Source organism: Nansenia antarctica (genome assembly GCF_963989245.1).
Source record: "Nansenia antarctica genome assembly, chromosome: 1".
NCBI classification, from domain to species: domain Eukaryota; kingdom Metazoa; phylum Chordata; class Actinopteri; order Argentiniformes; family Microstomatidae; genus Nansenia; species Nansenia antarctica.
In genome coordinates this window covers 76,863,710-76,882,466 of record NC_137674.1, presented here as the reverse complement: position 1 = coordinate 76,882,466, position 18,757 = coordinate 76,863,710, and the positions used below count along the sequence as shown (strand labels likewise).

At 48.8% G+C, this 18,757-nt stretch overlaps 1 protein-coding gene across 1 annotated transcript in view; it reads right to left on the bottom strand.

Moving 5' to 3' along the window:
• Positions 1-18,757, bottom strand: part of sbf2 (SET binding factor 2) — a gene marked incomplete at its 5' end in the record, with an annotated part of 140,242 nt that overhangs the window by 6,463 nt on the left and 115,022 nt on the right. The window contains 8 exons of the mRNA XM_080526261.1: positions 2,703-2,829; positions 5,961-6,146; positions 10,266-10,367; positions 10,792-10,968; positions 12,015-12,193; positions 13,582-13,656; positions 15,785-15,868; positions 17,155-17,295. Of these exons, the coding sequence (XP_080382387.1) occupies positions 2,703-2,829; positions 5,961-6,146; positions 10,266-10,367; positions 10,792-10,968; positions 12,015-12,193; positions 13,582-13,656; positions 15,785-15,868; positions 17,155-17,295 (1,071 nt within the window). The remainder of the gene's footprint in view (positions 1-2,702; positions 2,830-5,960; positions 6,147-10,265; positions 10,368-10,791; positions 10,969-12,014; positions 12,194-13,581; positions 13,657-15,784; positions 15,869-17,154; positions 17,296-18,757) is intronic.

The following is an 18,757-nucleotide window of genomic DNA, read 5'->3' as shown; positions in this document are numbered from 1 at the left end:
ACCTTCTCATTCAATGTGTTTCCTTTATTTTCATGACTATTTACATTGTAGATTCTCACTGAAGGCATCAAAACTATGAATGAACACATGTGGAATGATGTACTTAACAAAAAAGTGTGAAATAACTCTAAATATGTCTTATATTTTAGATTCCTCAAAGTAGCCACCCTTTGCTTTTTTGTTGTTAATAATAATAAAAACATGTTAATAAAATATATAATAATAATATTATATATATATATAATAACATATTATTATTAACACAGATTATATTAAATATTATTATAATATATTTTATTAACAACAAAAAAGCAAAGGGTGGCTACTTTGAGGAATCTAAAATATAAGACATATTTAGAGTTATTTCACACTTTATTGTTAAATACATAATTCCTATGTGTTCATTCATAGTTTTGATGCCTTCAGTGAGAATCTACAATGTACCAAATAGTCATGAAAATAAAGGAAACGCATTGAATGAGAAGGTGTGTCCAAACATTTGGCCTGTACTGTATATATATCTACAGTATATAGTATATATATATATAGAGAGAGAGGGGAATTCAAGCACTTTCAATGACCCATGTCTATTTTCAAAAACCTTTAAGGCCTTGATTTTTTCCCCTCAAATTCACAAACTTTCAAGGATTTCAAGGACCCGTGGGAACCCTGGTTATTGCACGCTGTCAGATCTGTGCTGCAAAAAGTCACTTCTCATAAAAACAACAAAAAAAACTATAAAATGGGGGAAATATTACTTAAAATAAGCTAAATTATTTGCCAACAGAACAGGAACATTTTGCCAAGATTTTCTTCAAACAAATAAAAGATATCTTAAAACTAGTGCAGTCAGACAAAATAAACAAACATATATATTGCCTTGATTTAAGATATTTAAAAATAGATTTACTTTTCGCAGTGTGCTCCTCCTCAACTTTTGTGTGCAGCATGTTGCTGCTATTCATTGCTTTATTATGACTTTATTATATCCAGTGTTTCCTCTACATGCATTTCATCGTGGCGGTTCGCCACGATGGAATTTCCTCCGCCACCATTCAGATTTCTCAAAAAAAAAAAAAAAAAAAGATTTAGGCCGCTTTTCAGACCTTCACAGCGCTAGACACACCCACAAGCGCGAAGCGACGCGCTTGCAAAACTGTTTTGTGATTGGTCGAATACATCTAGGCTGCGTGTAGTCTACAAACTACTTCAAATGTTACAATATGCGCGACGACGGTGCTGGATCCTGGATCTGTGCATCGGTGTGCAGGAAGAACACGGAGCAGGCGCCAGACCAGACTAGATGATCGTGGAGTGAAGATATTATGAAAGTGTACGTGCTTGTCGATCACCCGTCGCATCGCGTACGCTTTAATAATCTCTTCACTCCACAATCATCTAGTCTGGTCTGGCGCCTGCTCCGTCTGTTTTTCTTCCTGCACACAGGTAAACAGATCCAGGATCCAGCAGCGTCTTCGGGCTCGCGCAAACAAACCCGGCGAATTTTTTTACTTGCCCCAGGCAAGCGTTACTGTTGAACCCTGCTGATACATGATTCTTCCCTGCACATTGACAATGTTTTCTCTCTCCTCTTTCTTCTGCGTTGTGAAGGGATCCACTGCAGCGTACACGAAAAGCGGCTACTGTGTCAACCGCTTCCCATAATAGTTACAACAACCATAAAGCCTCCATAATGATAATGAAAAGAAGGGGAGACAAATTTTTTATTGACAACGGAATTACATGCTGGAAAAACATGCAGACACAGACAATAAGAGACACAGGGAGAAGTACGGGAAAACATTTTATTTTTTTTGGCCATCCTCGAGTTTTGGCTGAAATTACGTCGTTGTTTTGAGCGCGCGTGCACGCGGGAAAAATCGCGAGCGCGCGCTGTGCGCGCGCTATGCGCGCGCGGTCAACGCTACCCGCCACCATTGTAAAGATTCCTGGAGGAAACACTGATATCGTATTGTTGATTTATGGATTTGTTGTTAAATGAGGAGCTAGATTCAAAAAGCATTTCACCGTATCACTTACAGCTGTACCTGACCAATAACATTTGATTTGATTTGCCTCACCGAACACTTTATCAGGAACACTATATTAATACTGGGTAGGGCCTCCCTTTGCTCTCGAAACAGCCTCAATTCTTCATGGCATTGATTCCACGAGACGTTAGAAACATTGAGATTGTGGTCCATGATGACATGATTGCATCACGCTATTCCTGACGATTTTCTCCGGGTGCACTTTCAAGCTGTGAACCTTCTATCGCATCCCAAAGGTGTTCTATTGGATTCAGATCCGGTGACTTTTGCTTTGTAACATGGTGCTTTATCATGCTGGAAGAAGCCATTAGAAGATGGGTACATAGTGGCCATGATGGAATGCACATGATCAGCAACAATACTCAAATAGCCTGCGGCATTCAAGTGATGATTGATTAGTATTAACGGGCCTAAAGTGTGCCAAGAAAACATTCCCTACACCATTACAGAGGGACCATTACACCGAATGAATGAGAAGGTGTACAGGTGTTCCCAATAAACTGTTCTTCTTCTTCTTCAGTGTATATATGGTCCCAGCGGAAATCGAACCTTTCACAACATTAGCGTTACCAGGCGTTGTGCTCTACCAACTAAGCCACACAGAACCAATACTTCACACTTGAACACCTTGATGGCCCGCCTGGTACTGACCGTGCTCCAGACGCTCGTAGTCTGAGTCCAGTAGGAAGTTCTTGTAGCGGTTGGAGATGTAGTGGTAGGCCAGGAACTTGAGATAGTGTTGATTAAACTCAAACTCTAACGGGTACTGGTCTTGAATCTGTAACCAGGGAGAGAGAGGGGGAGGGGTGAGAAAGAGAGAGAGAGAGAGAGAGAGAGAGAGAGAGAGAGAGAGGGAGAGAGGGAGGGAGGGAGGGAGAGAGAGAGAGGGAAGGAGAGAGAGAGAGAGAGAGAGAGAGAGTGAGAGAGAGAGAGAGAGAGAGAGAGAGAGAGAGAGAGAGAGAGAGAGAGAGAGAGAGAGAGAGGAGGTGACAGTGATCTCTGCCTGTGGAAAGGTATTGAAGACCCTGGTCTTGATGGTGTGTGTGTGTGTGTGTGTGTGGGGGGGGGGGGTCTTGCCTGGTGGTGATGGTGTGTGTGTGTGTGTGTGTGTGTGTGTGTGTGTGTGTTATGACTAATTCTGTCCCAGTCACATCCATGGAGACCGGGTGGGGGTCAAAGGTTAGTGACATCATCATTCTGAGACAAACGCAGAGGTGAGTCAGCAGGGCAGAGAGAGACAGGGCCAGGCCAGACTGAGGAACCCGCGGCTCTCTCTCTCTCTGCTCTCACTCCCTTTCTCTCTCTCTCTGCTCTCACTCCCTCTCTCTCTCTCTGCTCTCACTCACTCCCTCTCTCTCTCTCTGCTCTCACTCCCTCTCTCTGTGCTGGTCTCTCTGCTGCTCTCTCTCTGCGCTGCTCTCTCTCTGCTGCTGCTCTCTCTCGCTGCTGCTCTCGCTGTGCTTGTCTCTCTCTGCTGCTCTCTCTCTCTGCGCTGGTTTCTCTTTCTGCACTGGTCTCTCTCTGCACTCTCTCTCTCTGCACTGGTTTCTCTCTGCGCTGGTCTCTCTCTCTGTACTCTCTCTGCACTGGTCTCTCTCTCTGCACTGGTCTCTCTCTGCACTCTCTCTCTCTGCACTGGTCTCTCTCTGCACTCTCTCTCTCTGCACTGGTCTCTCTCTCTGCACTGGTCTCTCTCTCTGTACTCTCTCTGCGCTGGTCTCTCTCTCTGCACTGGTCCCTCTCTCTGCTGCTCTCTCTCTCTGTGCTGGTTTCTCTCTCTGCACTGGTCTCTCTCTCTGCACTGGTCTCTCTCTCTGTACTCTCTCTGCACTGGTCTCTCTCTCTGCACTGGTCCCTCTCTCTGCTGCTCTCTCTCTCTGCGCTGGTTTCTCTCTCTGCACTGGTCTCTCTCTCTGCACTGGTCTCTCTCTCTGCTGCTCTCTCTCTCTGCGCTGGTTTCTCTCTGCGCTGGTCTCTCTCTGCACTGGTCTCTCTCTCTGCGCTGGTCTCTCTCTCTGTACTCTCTCTGCGCTGGTCTCTCTCTGCACTCTCTCTCTCTGCGCTGGTCTCTCTCTGCACTGGTCTCTCTCTCTGCGCTGGTCTCTCTCTCTGCACTGCTCTCTCTCTCTGCACTGGTCTCTCTCTCTGCACTGGTCTCTCTCTCTGCACTGGTCTCTCTCTCTGCACTGCTCTCTCTCTCTGCACTCTCTCTCTCTCTGCACTGGTCTCTCTCTGCACTGGTCTCTCTCTCTGCACTCTCTCTCTCTCTGCACTGGTCTCTCTCTCTGCGCTGGTCTCTCTCTGCACTGCTCTCTCTCTCTGCACTGGTCTCTCTCTGCACTGGTCTCTCTCTGCACTGGTCTCTCTCTGCACTGGTCTCTCTCTCTGCACTGGTCTCTCTCTGCACTCTCTCTCTCTGCACTGGTCTCTCTCTCTGCACTGGTCTCTCTCTCTGCACTGGTCTCTCTCTCTGCACTCTCTCTCTCTCTGCACTCTCTCTCTCTCTGCACTGGTCTCTCTCTGCACTGGTCTCTCTCTCTGCACTGGTCTCTCTCTGCACTGGTCATCTCTCTGCACTGGTCTCTCTCTCTGCACTGGTCTCTCTCTCTGCAACTGTCTCTCTCTCTGCACTCTCTCTCTCTGCACTGGTCTCTCTCTCTGCGCTGGTCTCTCTCTGCACTGGTCTCTCTCTCTGCACTGGTCTCTCTCTCTGCACTCTCTCTCTCTGCACTGGTCTCTCTCTCTGCGCTGGTCTCTCTCTGCACTGGTCTCTCTCTCTGCACTGGTCTCTCTCTCTGTACTCTCTCTCTCTCTCCTCCAGCCACCTGGACGTCGTGGCGTAAACAACAGCTGCTTCTGAGATGAGGAATTCTATTTTCAGAATTCATCTTCTCCAACACCCTCGACCCCCCGCGGGGGAGGAGGGGGGGGACATGGACCATCTGGCCAGCAGCCCCGGGGAGGGAGAGAGACGGTCCCCAGCGCAGCAGCTCCGTCTGAGCGCACCGCTACAACGACTGTACAGACGAGTACAGCTGAGGCTCTTGTCCTCGCTGCAGGAATGTGATGATCTCATGCAGAAGGTATGATTTATTATTTATTAAAACAAATTTTTTTTTGGGGGGGGGGGGGGGGGGGGGAGCGGGAGCGGGTTGGGGTGATGAGGTTTGCATGGCTTGGCTTGCCTGGTGGTGGTGGTGTGTGTGTGTGTGTGTGTGTGTGTGTGAGGGGGGGGTGTAGAGGAGGGAGGGTTAGGTAGGGGAGGCGGGGGCATGGCTTACTTGGTGGTGATGGTGTGTGTGTGTGTGTGGGGGGGGGGGGGGCATGGCTGGTGGGATGGTAATGGTGTGTGTGTGTGTGTGTTGGGGGTTCATGGCTTACTTGGCGGCGATGGTGTGTGTGTGTGTGTGTGTGTGTGTGTTGGGGGGTCTTGCCTGGTGCTGATGGTGTGTGTGTGTGTGTGTTGGGGGGGGGGGTTCATGGCTTGCCTGGTGGTGATGGTGTGTGTGTGTGTGTTGGGGGGGTCTTGCCTGGTGCTGATGGTGTGTGTGTGTGTGTGTGTGTGTGTGTGTGTTGGGGGGGTCTTGCCTGGTGCTGATGTGTGTGTGTTTGTGTGTGTGTGTGTTGGGGGGGTCTTGCCTGGTGCTGATGGTGTGTGTGTGTGTTGTGGGGGGGGGGGGGTCTTGCCTGGTGCTGATGGTGTGTGTGTTTGTGTGTGTGTGTGTTGGGGGGGTCTTGCCTGGTGGTGATGGTGTGTGTGTGTGTTGGGGGGGTCTTGCCTGGTGGTGATGGTGCGTGTGTGTGTGTGTGTTGGGGGGGTCTTGCCTGGTGCTGATGGTGTGTGTGTGTGTTGGGGGGGTCTTGCCTGGTGGTGATGGTGTGTGTGTGTGTGTGTTGGCGGGGTCTTGCCTGGTGCACACAGTCGAGGAACTGGAGGAAGATGGGGGTGAACCCGCTGCCCTGGCTGCTGGGGGTCAGGGAGCCTCGCTGGCTGAACTTGTGGCCGAAGGACAGCCACTCCTTCTCCACCAGCACCTGGAAACCCTCCAGGGTCCGGTAGAACGGGTCACTGAGGACCTGGACCAGAGACACCACCTGGAGGGGGGGGGGGGAGAGAAACAGAAAGGGTGAGAGAACGACAGGAGGGAGAAAGAGAGAGGGGGGGAAGAGAGACAGGGAGAGAGAAAGACAGGAGGGAGAGGTGGGGAGAAAGAGAGAGTAGAGAAAGAGAGAGGGGGGGGGAAGAGAGACAGGGAGAGAAAGAAAGAGGAAGAAAGGGAGGAAAAGCAAGGGGGGGGAGAGAGAGAGCGACATTAGATACATGTACATGATGCCTCAAGGACCGCGACAGGCTGAGTGACCGGTAGGGGGCGCCACTGCCCCCCCCCCCCTGACCAGAGTCCACAGGACACTTCCTCTTCCTGCCTAGTGCTTCTGGCCTGCGGTGCGCGGTCCTGCCTCTCTCGCTCGCTACCACACTGAGCCCTGCTACGGCTTTATGAGCGGGATGCAGTTTACACACACCCTTGACTTACGCACACACGCACACACGCACACACGCACACACACACACACACACACACACACACTCTCTCTCTCTCTCTCTCTTGGCTAGGAACCCTCTGTGTCTCCTTCAGCTAACTGATGGACCTTAAAGCATGTGGAATGAGGAGTTGTGAAGGGGACAGGGGGGGAGGGAAAGAGGTGGGGGGGGGGGAAAGAGGTGGGGGGGGGTACAGAGTACACTGTCACCCCAGGGGGCCTCTACAACAGAGCAGGCTGTGGAGTCCTGTTCATCCAGAACTCCCTGCTCCCTCGTCCACTCCCAAATGTCCTCTGGACTGACTGCTCCAGACTGGAGAGAAGGCTGGAGGAGAGGAGAGGGAGGGAGGGAAAGAGAGAGAGAGCGAGAGAGAGAGGGAAAGAGAGAGAGACAGAGTGAGAGAGAGAGAAAGAGAGAGGAGAGCAGTGCGTGTAGACCTATGGAGGCCAAGGCATATGGAGGCCATTTTCCGGAGCAAGGCTGATCAGGCCCCCAGCTTGATGAGCTGGACGACCCAGGGAGAGGGAGACGGTGTTGGCCTGACACGTGCCTGGCAACGGGGGGTGGGGGGATGGAGCCTGGAGCTGGGGCTTTTACACGGCAGCCTAGGGCTTTACAGGGCCCAGTAAACACATTTGGAGGAGAGACGCGCTCAGCTCACACGATGCCTTCCAAAATAATACTCAGTCAACAGGTCGACGTGGAAAATGTGAGCTCACGCGGCAAAAATTAGATAAAATGATGTGTTGGAGGAGGGGGGGGGGGGAGGGGGGGAACAGAACATTGATGATGAGAATAAAAACAAGCTTGTGTGTGTGTGTGTGGGTTTGTTTATGCTCCTTCAAATCAGAACCATGCGCTTTTTTGGGGGGGTGATTGAAATAGTTCCAAATCAATGATATACGATTCCACGCCTCACCACATGTGAAGCACGGTGTACTCATAAAGTTATTAGTTACTGTGGTAGCAAAGTGTTCCGGTGTGACAGACAACAGGGTGTGCTGTGGAGAAGAGAGTAAACGCCATCAAGTTCCTGGGGGTTCACATCACCAATGACCTCACCTGGGATGAACACACCAACCAGGTGGTGAAAAAAGCACAATGTTGCCTCTTCCATCTCAGGCGGCTGAAAAAGTTTGGCTTCGGGCCTAAGATCCTAGGGGCCATCTTCAGAGGCACAACCCAGAGCATCCTTGGGGACAGGTTGCATCACTGACTGGTATGGGAACTGCACTGCCCGAAACCACAAAACGCTACAAAGGGTAATGCAGACAGATGAGAGGATCACCGGATATGAGCTTCCCTCCATCCAAGATCCTTAGAGTGACCAGTGTGTCAGAAAGACGCTCATGGGTTTTTAAGGACCCCAGCCACCCCGATCAGAAACTGTTTAAGCTACTGCTACCGGGGAAATGGTACCGAAGCCTCGGGGCTAAAACCAAGAGGATGTCAAACAGCTATTTCCCTCAAGCAATCAGGCTCCTGGAGAAATACACTGGAAGAAAACAAAAGACTGTCCCCCCCAAAGCAACCACACTCACACTACAAAAATAATCCATATTATATGACTACTTGTACACTACCTGATTACTTTACCTGAATACTTGACTACTGTACTGTCTCAATGAGTCTCACATTGCATTTCAACGTATTGTACTGCACAGCATACTACAATAAGACCGTACCCTGTCCCACTCTCCTCAGACTCATAAGGCGGGCAATCAGCTCAACCTTGTCTTCACCAGATCCTCCCATACCTCCAACCTTACTGTTACGCCTCTTCCAGTTTCTGATCATCACTTTGTTTCCTTCTCCCTCCCCCTCAAATCCACCTCTTCCCAGTCAGTCTCTACACTCTCTGTAGCTCCCAAAATACAACCTTCTGCCTCCAACACTAGGAAATTGTTCTTCACATTTTCCACACTCCTCCCACCTACTCCCCCTCTTCCCTGTCTGTGGATGACTTTGTCACCTACTTTGAAAAAAAGGTTGATGACATTAGCAGCTCCTTCTCTCCTCCTTCCACCAGCACTGCTAACACCCCTTCCAGACCCTCTGTACAACACCTGGTCTCTGGCTTATCATCTCTTTCCCCCCTCTCCCCGGATGAGATTCTAAAATGTATCACATCTAAGCGTGCGACCACCTGCCCTCTCGATCCCATCCCCTCCCCTCCAATCCATTTCCAATGACCTTTCTTTACCAACGTAATCAACTCCTCCCTATCCACAGGATCTGTCCCGGCTGCCTTCAAGACAGCTAGAGTCAACCCTCTTCTTAAGAAACCAACTGTAACCCGTCTTTTGTCCACAACTACAGACCGGTCTTCCTTCTCTCCTTCTTATCTAAAAACCCTTGAACGCGCTGTATCCAACCAACTGTCTCACCATCTCCTTCAGAACAGCCTCCTTGACCCCCACCAATCCAGCTTGAAGGCTGGCCACTCTACTGAGACTGCTCTCCTTGCTGTCACAGAGGCTCTCCACTCTGCTCAAGCTTCCTCCCTCTCCTCTGTTCTCATTCTCCTGGACCTGTCTCCATCCTCTCAGAACTGGACATCTCTGGCTCTGCACTCTCCTGGTTTGCTTCCTACTAGGTGACTTGGAGAGGATTGCTGTCTTCTCCACTAATCCTCACTAGTGGGGTCCCCCAGGGCTCTGTCCTAGGGCCCTTACTGTTCTCCCTCTATAAATCCACCTCAGCTGGCCGACTGGCCCCACCACCTCTACGCCAATGCAGCAGTCGTGCTGCCTGGTCATCTCTTCACTATACTGTCTCCCCCGCTTTGGAATGAGCTTCCCACGGCTGTCAGAACTGCCCAAGATCTCTTCAGGCTACACCTTGCATACCCTACATCTACTACCTTCCTGCACTGTTTCTCCTGAGACACCTACTTCCCCCCTAAATATTAAAATCTAAGCTAAAAACCTTCATGTTTTGCAGCAGTTATGATTAAACACAAACACTTCTAGCAATGTACTTTATCCATTAACTATTGTCTTATTAAATGTTTTATGTATTTACTTCCATTGTCATTTTTATGACAATTTTTTTCCATTATCATTTTCTTACTATGCTCCTCTTCTGAGACATCTGAGACATCTACTACCCTCCTGTACTGTTTCTCCTGTATCATAAAAAAAAATAATCTAATCTTCTAGCACGACGACTGCCAATGGCCCCTGGCCTGAGCATAGATTACTTTTTCCTGCCATGACTAGTGGATAGATGATTCACTTACTTAGTCAAATGTATTGATTGTAAGTTGCTTTGGAATAAGACGTCTGCTAAATGCCAAAAATGTTAACGTAAAATGTTGCACTATTGATTACACTGTAGTATGACTGGTTCCGCTGTAGTACGACTTCCATCACTTTATCATGACTTTATTATTACTTACTTTACTTTTTTATTTTTTTTACTTTACTCTATTATTGTGATTTTATATCGTGCTGCAATACCAATGTTGAGGAACATAAGCCAAAGATTTTTAATTGTCTTAACTTTACTTTTCTTGTGTACTTTGGATGTAAGAAATTCGGATTATGATTCTTGATCGGACCCTGATCATTGGACGGCTCATTTCATGACCTGTGATTTGATGATGATGTTCATCCTCCTTTACCATTGCCCCCCCCTCCTCTCCCCCCCCCCCCCTAGTGTGTTCCCACCTGTGTGGTGACGTCCCAGCCTTCCTCCAGACTCAGCAGAATGGACGAGCCGCTGTCTAGCAGCTCCACCAGGATCAGAGCCAACTGCAGGACCTTGTGAAGCTGTGGGAGAGACACACACACACACACACACACACACAGTCAGTGAGAGCTGTGTGAGAAAGCTCCAGCGACGAGATCACTCTTCCTGTCTGTGACTTTGACCTCCTCCTATATTCTTCCTTAAGCTGCTGTTCCCAGGAGAACAGATCCACACAGACACAGGGGAACGTTGCTTTTCCTTGCTGTTATCATGGTGACCCCGGGGCCCCTACGTCCCAGTAGCAGTAGATGGATCATAACTATCAAACAACATTATCTGGGGAAACCCTGTGGAGGCACCAAGACTCTCCTGTCAGCACTTAGGAGGCAGATCCCAGTAGACCAAAAATAACAGCATGGAACAGGAACAGCATGAACTGAAGTGTGTGTGTGTGTGTGTGTGTGTGTGTGTGTGTGGGGGGGGGGGGGGGGTGGGGGAACTGACCTGATGGATCCACTCCGAGTCCTCCAGGACTTTGAGGAAGGAGTCGTCTGCGTCAGAGGAGGTGGCGCTGGGAGCGCACGCCCTCAGCAGCTTCTTAAAGGCCGCCTTCACCTGCCGCGTGTCCGCAAAGTCCACCGGCACCAGCTCACAGTTCAGAGAAGAGTCCAGTTTGAAGCCCTGTGTCGCAAACAGGAACAGGTGTCAACAAAAATGAACAAGCCACTAGGAATCAACCAATATCACACTTTAGGCCTGGTTTTAGGCCTGGTTTTAGGCCTGGTTTTAGGGGGAGGAGGTTAGCCTCAGAAGGGAGCTGCATGTGAGCTGGTGACTGGAGGGTTGCTGGCATCCTATCTAAGGCGCCTACCACTGCCGTTGTGCCCTTGAGCAAGGCACTTAACCCCCTAATTGCTCCGGGGTGCTGACTATGGCTGACCCTGTGCCGAGAGCAAAAAAAGACATTTCAAAGCTTGAATCTAAACCTAATCTAATCTTTTTTTTAAAAATCATCTCAACTTCACAGTTGTTGCAGGTTATGGTTAAGACATAAGAGTTGCTATGTCAAAAAGAAGAAAAAAAAAATCGATACAAATGAAAAGAAAAATCCTCCTACTGTAGGTTAAAAATAGTCCTGAGTGGTGGGGATATGAGGGAAGGCTCGTGTAAGAAAAGACTGTCTCCGTACATGTGGCCACAGGCCAGTCCAGGGCCCGCCCGTACAGCTGGCAAACAGCGAACCCTAAGGTTTATTTATAACCTCTTAAAGCCAAGAAAAATAATATCAATTTCATATTCAGCAACACATCGACGCACTGCTCTCCACACTCGACCAGAGACTTGTGAAGGGGAGCAGAAAGTCCCGACAATAGTCCAAATGTAATATTATCAGAGATGTAGGATTGTAAATAATAAATCTCGCATTTTTGATGAACTGCAATCAAGCGAACTCCCTTATTATCAGTCAGAAATGGGACTGTGTCTGCTGGAAGGGACAATAGGTTAGGCATTTTAGACCCTGCAATGACCTGATTCCTCTGCGGAGTGTTCTTTAACCAACCAAGAATGTCCACAAACAAACGTTCCACAACCCAGAGGCACGCAAAGTCTTGGACAAGCCTACTGTTCACATCAACAACCCAAACATTTGTTAATCTGAAATCATAATCATAAACCAGCTCGACAGACCTCCATGTGACTTTTGGACCCCAGATCTCTTCTCTTACCCTGAGGTGAGACTTCTCTCCAAAGATGTAGAGCGCTGCCTGCTGCTTGAGGAGCTGGGCCTGCAGGGTGTCGCTGCCTGCGGGGGGCGCCAGATCCTTCCCTGCCAGGCGGGCGCCCACCTCCGCCGCCGTGGGGTGCTGGCTGAACCTGCTGCTGGAACGCAGGCTGGCCCACACACCTGGGAGAACACACACACACACGTTAGGATCACACACACACACACACACACACACACACCTGGAACAACACACACACGTTAGGATCACACCCACACCCACACACGTTAGCATCACACACACACACACACACACACACACACACACACACACGTTAGCATCACACACACACACACACACACACACACATACACACACACACACACACACACACACTTTAGCATCACACACACACACACAGCTGGAACAACACACACACACACACACACACGTTAGCATCACACAAACACACACACACACACACACACACACATACATACACACACACAGATGTTAGCATCACACACACACACACACACACACACACACACACACACACACACACAGACACATATGTTAGAATCACACACACACACACACACACACACACACACACACACATATACTGACTTTCCCTCTGGGATTGAATTCCATTGACCAGGCCAGAGGGCTGGAGGCATACAGGTAGGCATACAGGTAAACACACACACACACACACACACACACACACACACACAATAATGACCCTGCAACAGGAATGACACACAGCAACATGAAGACTAGGAGACATTGACGCGAGACAAGGCTACACAGTCACTCTAACAGAGTGAGGGATTAGAGACAGAGTGAGTGAGGTTCACTGACAAACCACTATCTTCACTACGATGGCAACTGGAGCTCCCGTTGCTCAAAAACCTCAATTAACCACAACCAACCACAGGCCTACTACCATAGCTCTGGGAACACACCTTTATCCAAAACAGTCGCAAACCATACAAACATCAACATCCATTTCGAACAAGCATTCAACCAACCGACAGGCAAGTACCTTTCATCCCTACTTCCTAAAGTTCTTCAGGACTCTTAAAAACCCCTCAACCTTAAAGACAAAGGCGACAGAGAGGGTTTCCCCTTTAGAGGACCGCAACCGCTGACTAACCACTAGGTTCATCTGGGGCCTGAGGTTGGACCGCATCAGAGAAGACCGCGGAAAGGCCTTGAACGGACCACATGAAGGAGTCTCCCGCCACGACTATGAGTAGCGCGTTGGCTGTCTTCACCACAGACGCTCCGCACCACAGAGACATTTCCTACGCTTTCGTTGTGACTTGAAGAAAGAGAGAGAGAGAGTGAAACTACAGGGGGGGGGGGGTTCGAGCGGGGACGACAGACTTCAGGTCTACAGAGGGGTCGGCCGCGGGTTAGAGAGGCAGGCGACAATGACCAGGAGGAGATACAGACGGCTGTTAACAGAGAGGGTGGGGGGTTATGGTCGAAAGAACAGCGTTGGTGGAGAGAGAGGGTGAGGAGGGGGGGGGGAGATGTGAAAACAGAGATAGTTTCACCGTACCTTGATGGTGGACTCTCCCCTTAGCGGCCGGCTTTTGGTGTGAGTGAGTGAATAGTTTATCCCTGTACCCAAGTACTGGAAGGTTATGGATGTAGGGGGAGTGGGGAGGGGGGAGGAGAGGGAGAGGGAGGGGAAGGAGGTGGAGAGGGGGGGGGGAAGGAGGGGGAGAGGGCACAGAGAGATCACAACATCAGATGGACAGAACACACCGACACACACATTCAACCCCCCCCGGACCTTCGGACAACACACACACACACACACACACACACACACACACACACACACACACACACACACACACACACACACACACGGTCACCTGGGGGGGTTGCAGTAAGGGGCCCTGTAATTGGTGGAGTCTTGAGATGTTTGAGACCAATCAGATATGCGTATGAGGACTGACAACGTTTTCGTTTCATTGCTTTTTTTTTTCTTCCAATGTTTGGAAATAACAGAATAAGGGTTATTATCGTGCATGCCATGAGATGACCAGAGTTGTCCATGGAGGGGGTGATGGTGTGAAACAGAAAGAGAAGAGGTAAACCATGGAATCCAGGACCGCCAGAGCCCTCGTGACGGTAGTGACAGGGAAACGCTGACCGTGCTGATGTTGAATTCACTATCAAACTCTTTAACTATAAACAATCCTTCAGCCAATGACCTAAGTCCTCTGATTTTGGGGCTGTTGCAACCCTGTTGCGGTTGAGGAGTGAGGGGAGTGAATTCCAGAGGTTTACTGTTGTTGGTTGTGAAATGAGTGAGTCCACCACCGAACTATGGGATGAAGAGACAAGATTCCTCGGACAGCCGTGACACCTGACCCAAATATTCTATATGAAATCACTCTTGCCGGGAAGAAGAAGAAGTTCTAGCAGTCGAACTAGGAAGTGCTCTTTCCAATGACACACTCCTGCCTGCTTGTCTGTCTGTCTGTCTGTCTGTCTCCCTGCCTGCCTGCCTCCCTGCCTGCCTGAGGGGTCGGCCGTGGGTGCCTGCCTGCCTGCCTGCCTGCCTGCCTGCCTGCCTGAGGTTTTCTGCTGATCCGTACCAAACGACATTGGTTGATTTGGTTTCCTCTCTCCTCGCATTCCACACTTCCACGATAGATATGAGGAAGATATGAGGCCAAGTTAATAAAACGGAATACATTATTCCTCTGCTCTAGATTTCACACTGTCTTCTCAGGCATCAATGGCACATCCTTTGCACCAGAATACCACTTCTGTGTGTATGGGGGGATCCTGATGAACAAATCAACTCTGTCATTCCAATACTAACTCCATGGAGATGACATGAGCATTATGAGTATCTCTAAACTTCACCGGTGAGGATGTTAATATAATACACGTCAGTGAAATTCAAATATATATATAATCAATGCTGTTTCTTGCAGGGCGGAATGGTTGCTATTCGGTTGAAAAAGAAGCGAATGCACACGGCAGAAATCTTGGGCGAGGTGCTGGCGACAGAGCACAATACTAAAGGAGAAAGTAGAAGCCGCACACTCTCGTTCCAGATGCAAAAAGTGTCGATTTATTGACAACGGTTTCAGCCGTAGCCTAAGGTAAGACTTGACAAAGCGTGAGCTTAGAATTATACGGTTCTATCTCCGTTTAGGGTAGTTCAGAGATATTGAGCGTCAAAGTTTTTACATTCCATTATGTTTTGTGAGATGGAACCTTTGTATTTTATTAATTACTAACTAAAAAATGTCAACATTTTTAAAATAACACCACACAGGCATTAATAAACACCGAATGGATCAGATTATGCAAAAAAACTAAATTTTGACAACAATGGAGATAGAACCTTATAATTCTAACGTCACGCGTTGTCAATAAATATACACTTTTTGCATCTGGAACGAGAGTGTGCGGCTTCTACTTTATCCGTTGCTATTCGGTTGAACACAAACGTCCCTGAGGACAACACCTGGTGCCTTCCCCCGTTACCACGAGACAGAACCTGTGACCAAGGCCAACCTGCCACCTTGCATGTGAACGCGTCCCTCGCGTGACAAACGCATTTCTCTCTCTCCCACAACGACAAAAAACAAAGATGGCGGCAACCGATTCATTCTCCCCAAAAAACGTGGTGCCTAGTGTGTGACGAGTGGGCCTTGGAGGAAGTGACACTTCGGGTCGGCAGGGAGGGGGGGGGGGGGGGGGAGGACCCGACCGGTGACCTGACCAGCACTCACCTCCTCTGGCGAAGCTATTGGAGAAGGGCATGTCCAAATGAACGGGGGCCATCTTTGGCATTCTGGACGTCCTCCTTTCACTGCCTGTGAGTGGGACACACACACACACACACACACACACACACACACACACACAAACACACAAACACACAAACACACACACACACACACACAAACACACAACACCATGACAACACAAAACAACCATTCATGAAAACTGCAACCATGACAAACAGAGCGACACACCCAGTAACACACCCGGCCAATGAGAAGGCAGAGAGATGACAGCGTCTCTGAGGACAGACAGGACTACCCTCCGTAGTCAGACAGGGGAGAGAACAGAACAGAACAGGCCTCGCCTAGCGGACTAGCCAACATTCCCCAAGATGAATGTAAACAGGGATTACGGCGTTTAACAATCATGGAGTTTCATGACCTACATTTACGGCAAACAAACGCCTTTGACTGGGACCAGGGAGCCGTGTCGCGTTGCACAAACTTCCAAAGTCCCCGTTAACATGATACTGAGCCTTGTTCCGAGGCTACGAAAACCGGGGATGATCCTGTATCCTAGCGAAGACTCCCCTCCATCTGAACCCTGCAGACTTCCATCCCCACTTTGAAGCTCAGAGAGATGTTCGCCGTTTTTACGATCATGTGTAGCGCTTGTGACCCAGTTCCCACAGACAAAGGCCTATTGTGGCTAAATGGAGAACAGAATCTTGCTGACGACGCGTTGTGTGTGTGTGTGTGTGTGTGTGGTTGTGTGTGTGTGTCCATACAGTACGTGCTAGTTCAGTAGATTGGCACACACAGGGGTGAAGTCTGCGGAGATGGATGGAGGTTGACCCCTCTGCTGTCCCCCTGGTTCCTCTTACATAACCAAACATTGTGCAGCGAGTTCCGTCCAAACACCGCGGACGCGACATAAATAACGCACGCGGAGCGTCCGCGGAGGAAACCCGGAGATAAGCAACAGAAAAACGCAAAAACACAAAGACAGAACACAATAGAAGTGACAACACGGAGAGAGAGGGAGAGAGAGAGAGAGAGAGAGAGAGAGAGAGAGAGAGAGGGAGGGAGAGAGAGAGAGAGAGGGAGAGAGAGAGAGAGGGGGAGAGAGAGAGAGAGAGGGAGAGAGAGAGAGGGAGAGAGAGATGGAGGTAGATGAAGAGAGAGGGTAAGAGAGAGAGAGAGAGAGATGGAGGTAGATGAAGAGAGAGACCGACAGAGAGAGAGAGAGACGGTAAGAGAGAGAGAGATGGAGGTAGATGAAGAGAGAGAGAGAGAGAGAGAGAGAGAGAGAGAGAGAGAGAGAGAGAGAGAGAGAGAGAGAGAGAGGGAGAGAGAGAGTGACAGTGTCACGTTACCTGGGGAGAGGCCGATGATGGAGCGGTTGGAGAGGGTGTTGCTGCCGTTGAGGGGGTAGTACCCAGGGATGGAGCTCAGGAGGGCCTGCAGGTACTTCTCCTGCTCCAGGCTGCTGGACGACTCTGAGGACGAGGCTGGGGCTGGGGGGAGAGCAACGGCACACGGTCACAGCACGCATGCGGACACACACGCACATGCACACGCACACATCGTACGTACAGTGCCCACTATTATTGGCACAAATGGTAAAAATGGAATTAGCTTAATGTCACACTGAAGATAATGAGAAACATCCAACCTTTAATTGAGGTAAATTTATTCAGAAAAAAAAAATCTGTCATCAAGAAATAATTATTTCTAACAAAACCATAGAAATTCTTATGAACAAAAATGTAACTGAAGCAGTAATCCATGACTTCCTGTTTCACTGGGGGTATAAATATGAGGTGACACAGAGGTCATTATTCCCTTATTCATACATCACCATGGGAAAGACAAGAGAACACACAAATCGAATGAGGGAAAAGTGTGTCAGGGTCAGGGAATGTCTATAAAAAGTCAGGGAATGGCTATAAAAACATAAAAACATAACTACTGACCCATGCCTACCGTTAGGGCAATACTTCAAAACTTCAAAGCAACTGGAACTCGTGACATTAGAATTATAAGGTTCTAGGTTTACATAATCTGATCCATTAGGTGTTTATTAATGCCTGTGTGGTGTTATTTTAAAAAATGTTGACATTTTTTTGTTAGTAGGTTCCTTCTCACAAAACATAATGGAATGTAAACACTTTGACGCTCAATATCTCTGAACTACCCTAAACGGAGATAGAAACTTATAATTCTAAACTCACAAACTGTTAAAAACTTGCCTGGAAGAGGACCCAAGTTTATTTTGCCCCCAAGCACAACAAGGTGGGTTTAGCAGAAAAACAAGGATGGCTATACCGAAAAGAACCTGAAGTATGGTGGAGGTTCTGTGATGTTGTGGGACTGTTTTTCCTCCAATGGCCCCGGGAACCTTGTTAGGGTACATGGCATCATGAACCCCAGGACATTTTAAATCTGAATCTGGGTTGATCCAAAACTATACATCCAAATCAACTCAAAAATGCTTCACTGAACACAAAATCAATCTCAATCTTCTGCCATGGCCCTCTCAGTCCCCTGACCTCAACCCCATTGAAAACCTGAGGGCTGAGCTGAAGAGGAAGTGCACAAGAGAGGCCCTAGGAACAGTGTTGCCAGATTGGGCCAGATTTTCCCGCCCAATTGGGCTACTTATGCTCACACTGGGCGGCTTTTAGACTGTGGTTAGGCTGGAAAACAATCCCATCTGGCAACACTGGCTAGGAAGGGTCTCAGATTCCTTGCTCTGTGTTCTCCAACCTTATTAGATGTTACAGGACTCAGTGCTGTTTTATTGGCAAAGGGAGGTCGCACAAAGTATTACATGCAGGGGTGCCAATAATTGTGGCACACATGGTTTTGTTAGAAATAATTATTTCCCCTGCCCTTTGATAGCCATCTTTGGAGTACCCCGTATACCAGCCAGTCTCACCCCAAAAAAATCTGATGTTGTTGCCTTTTCCTCACTCA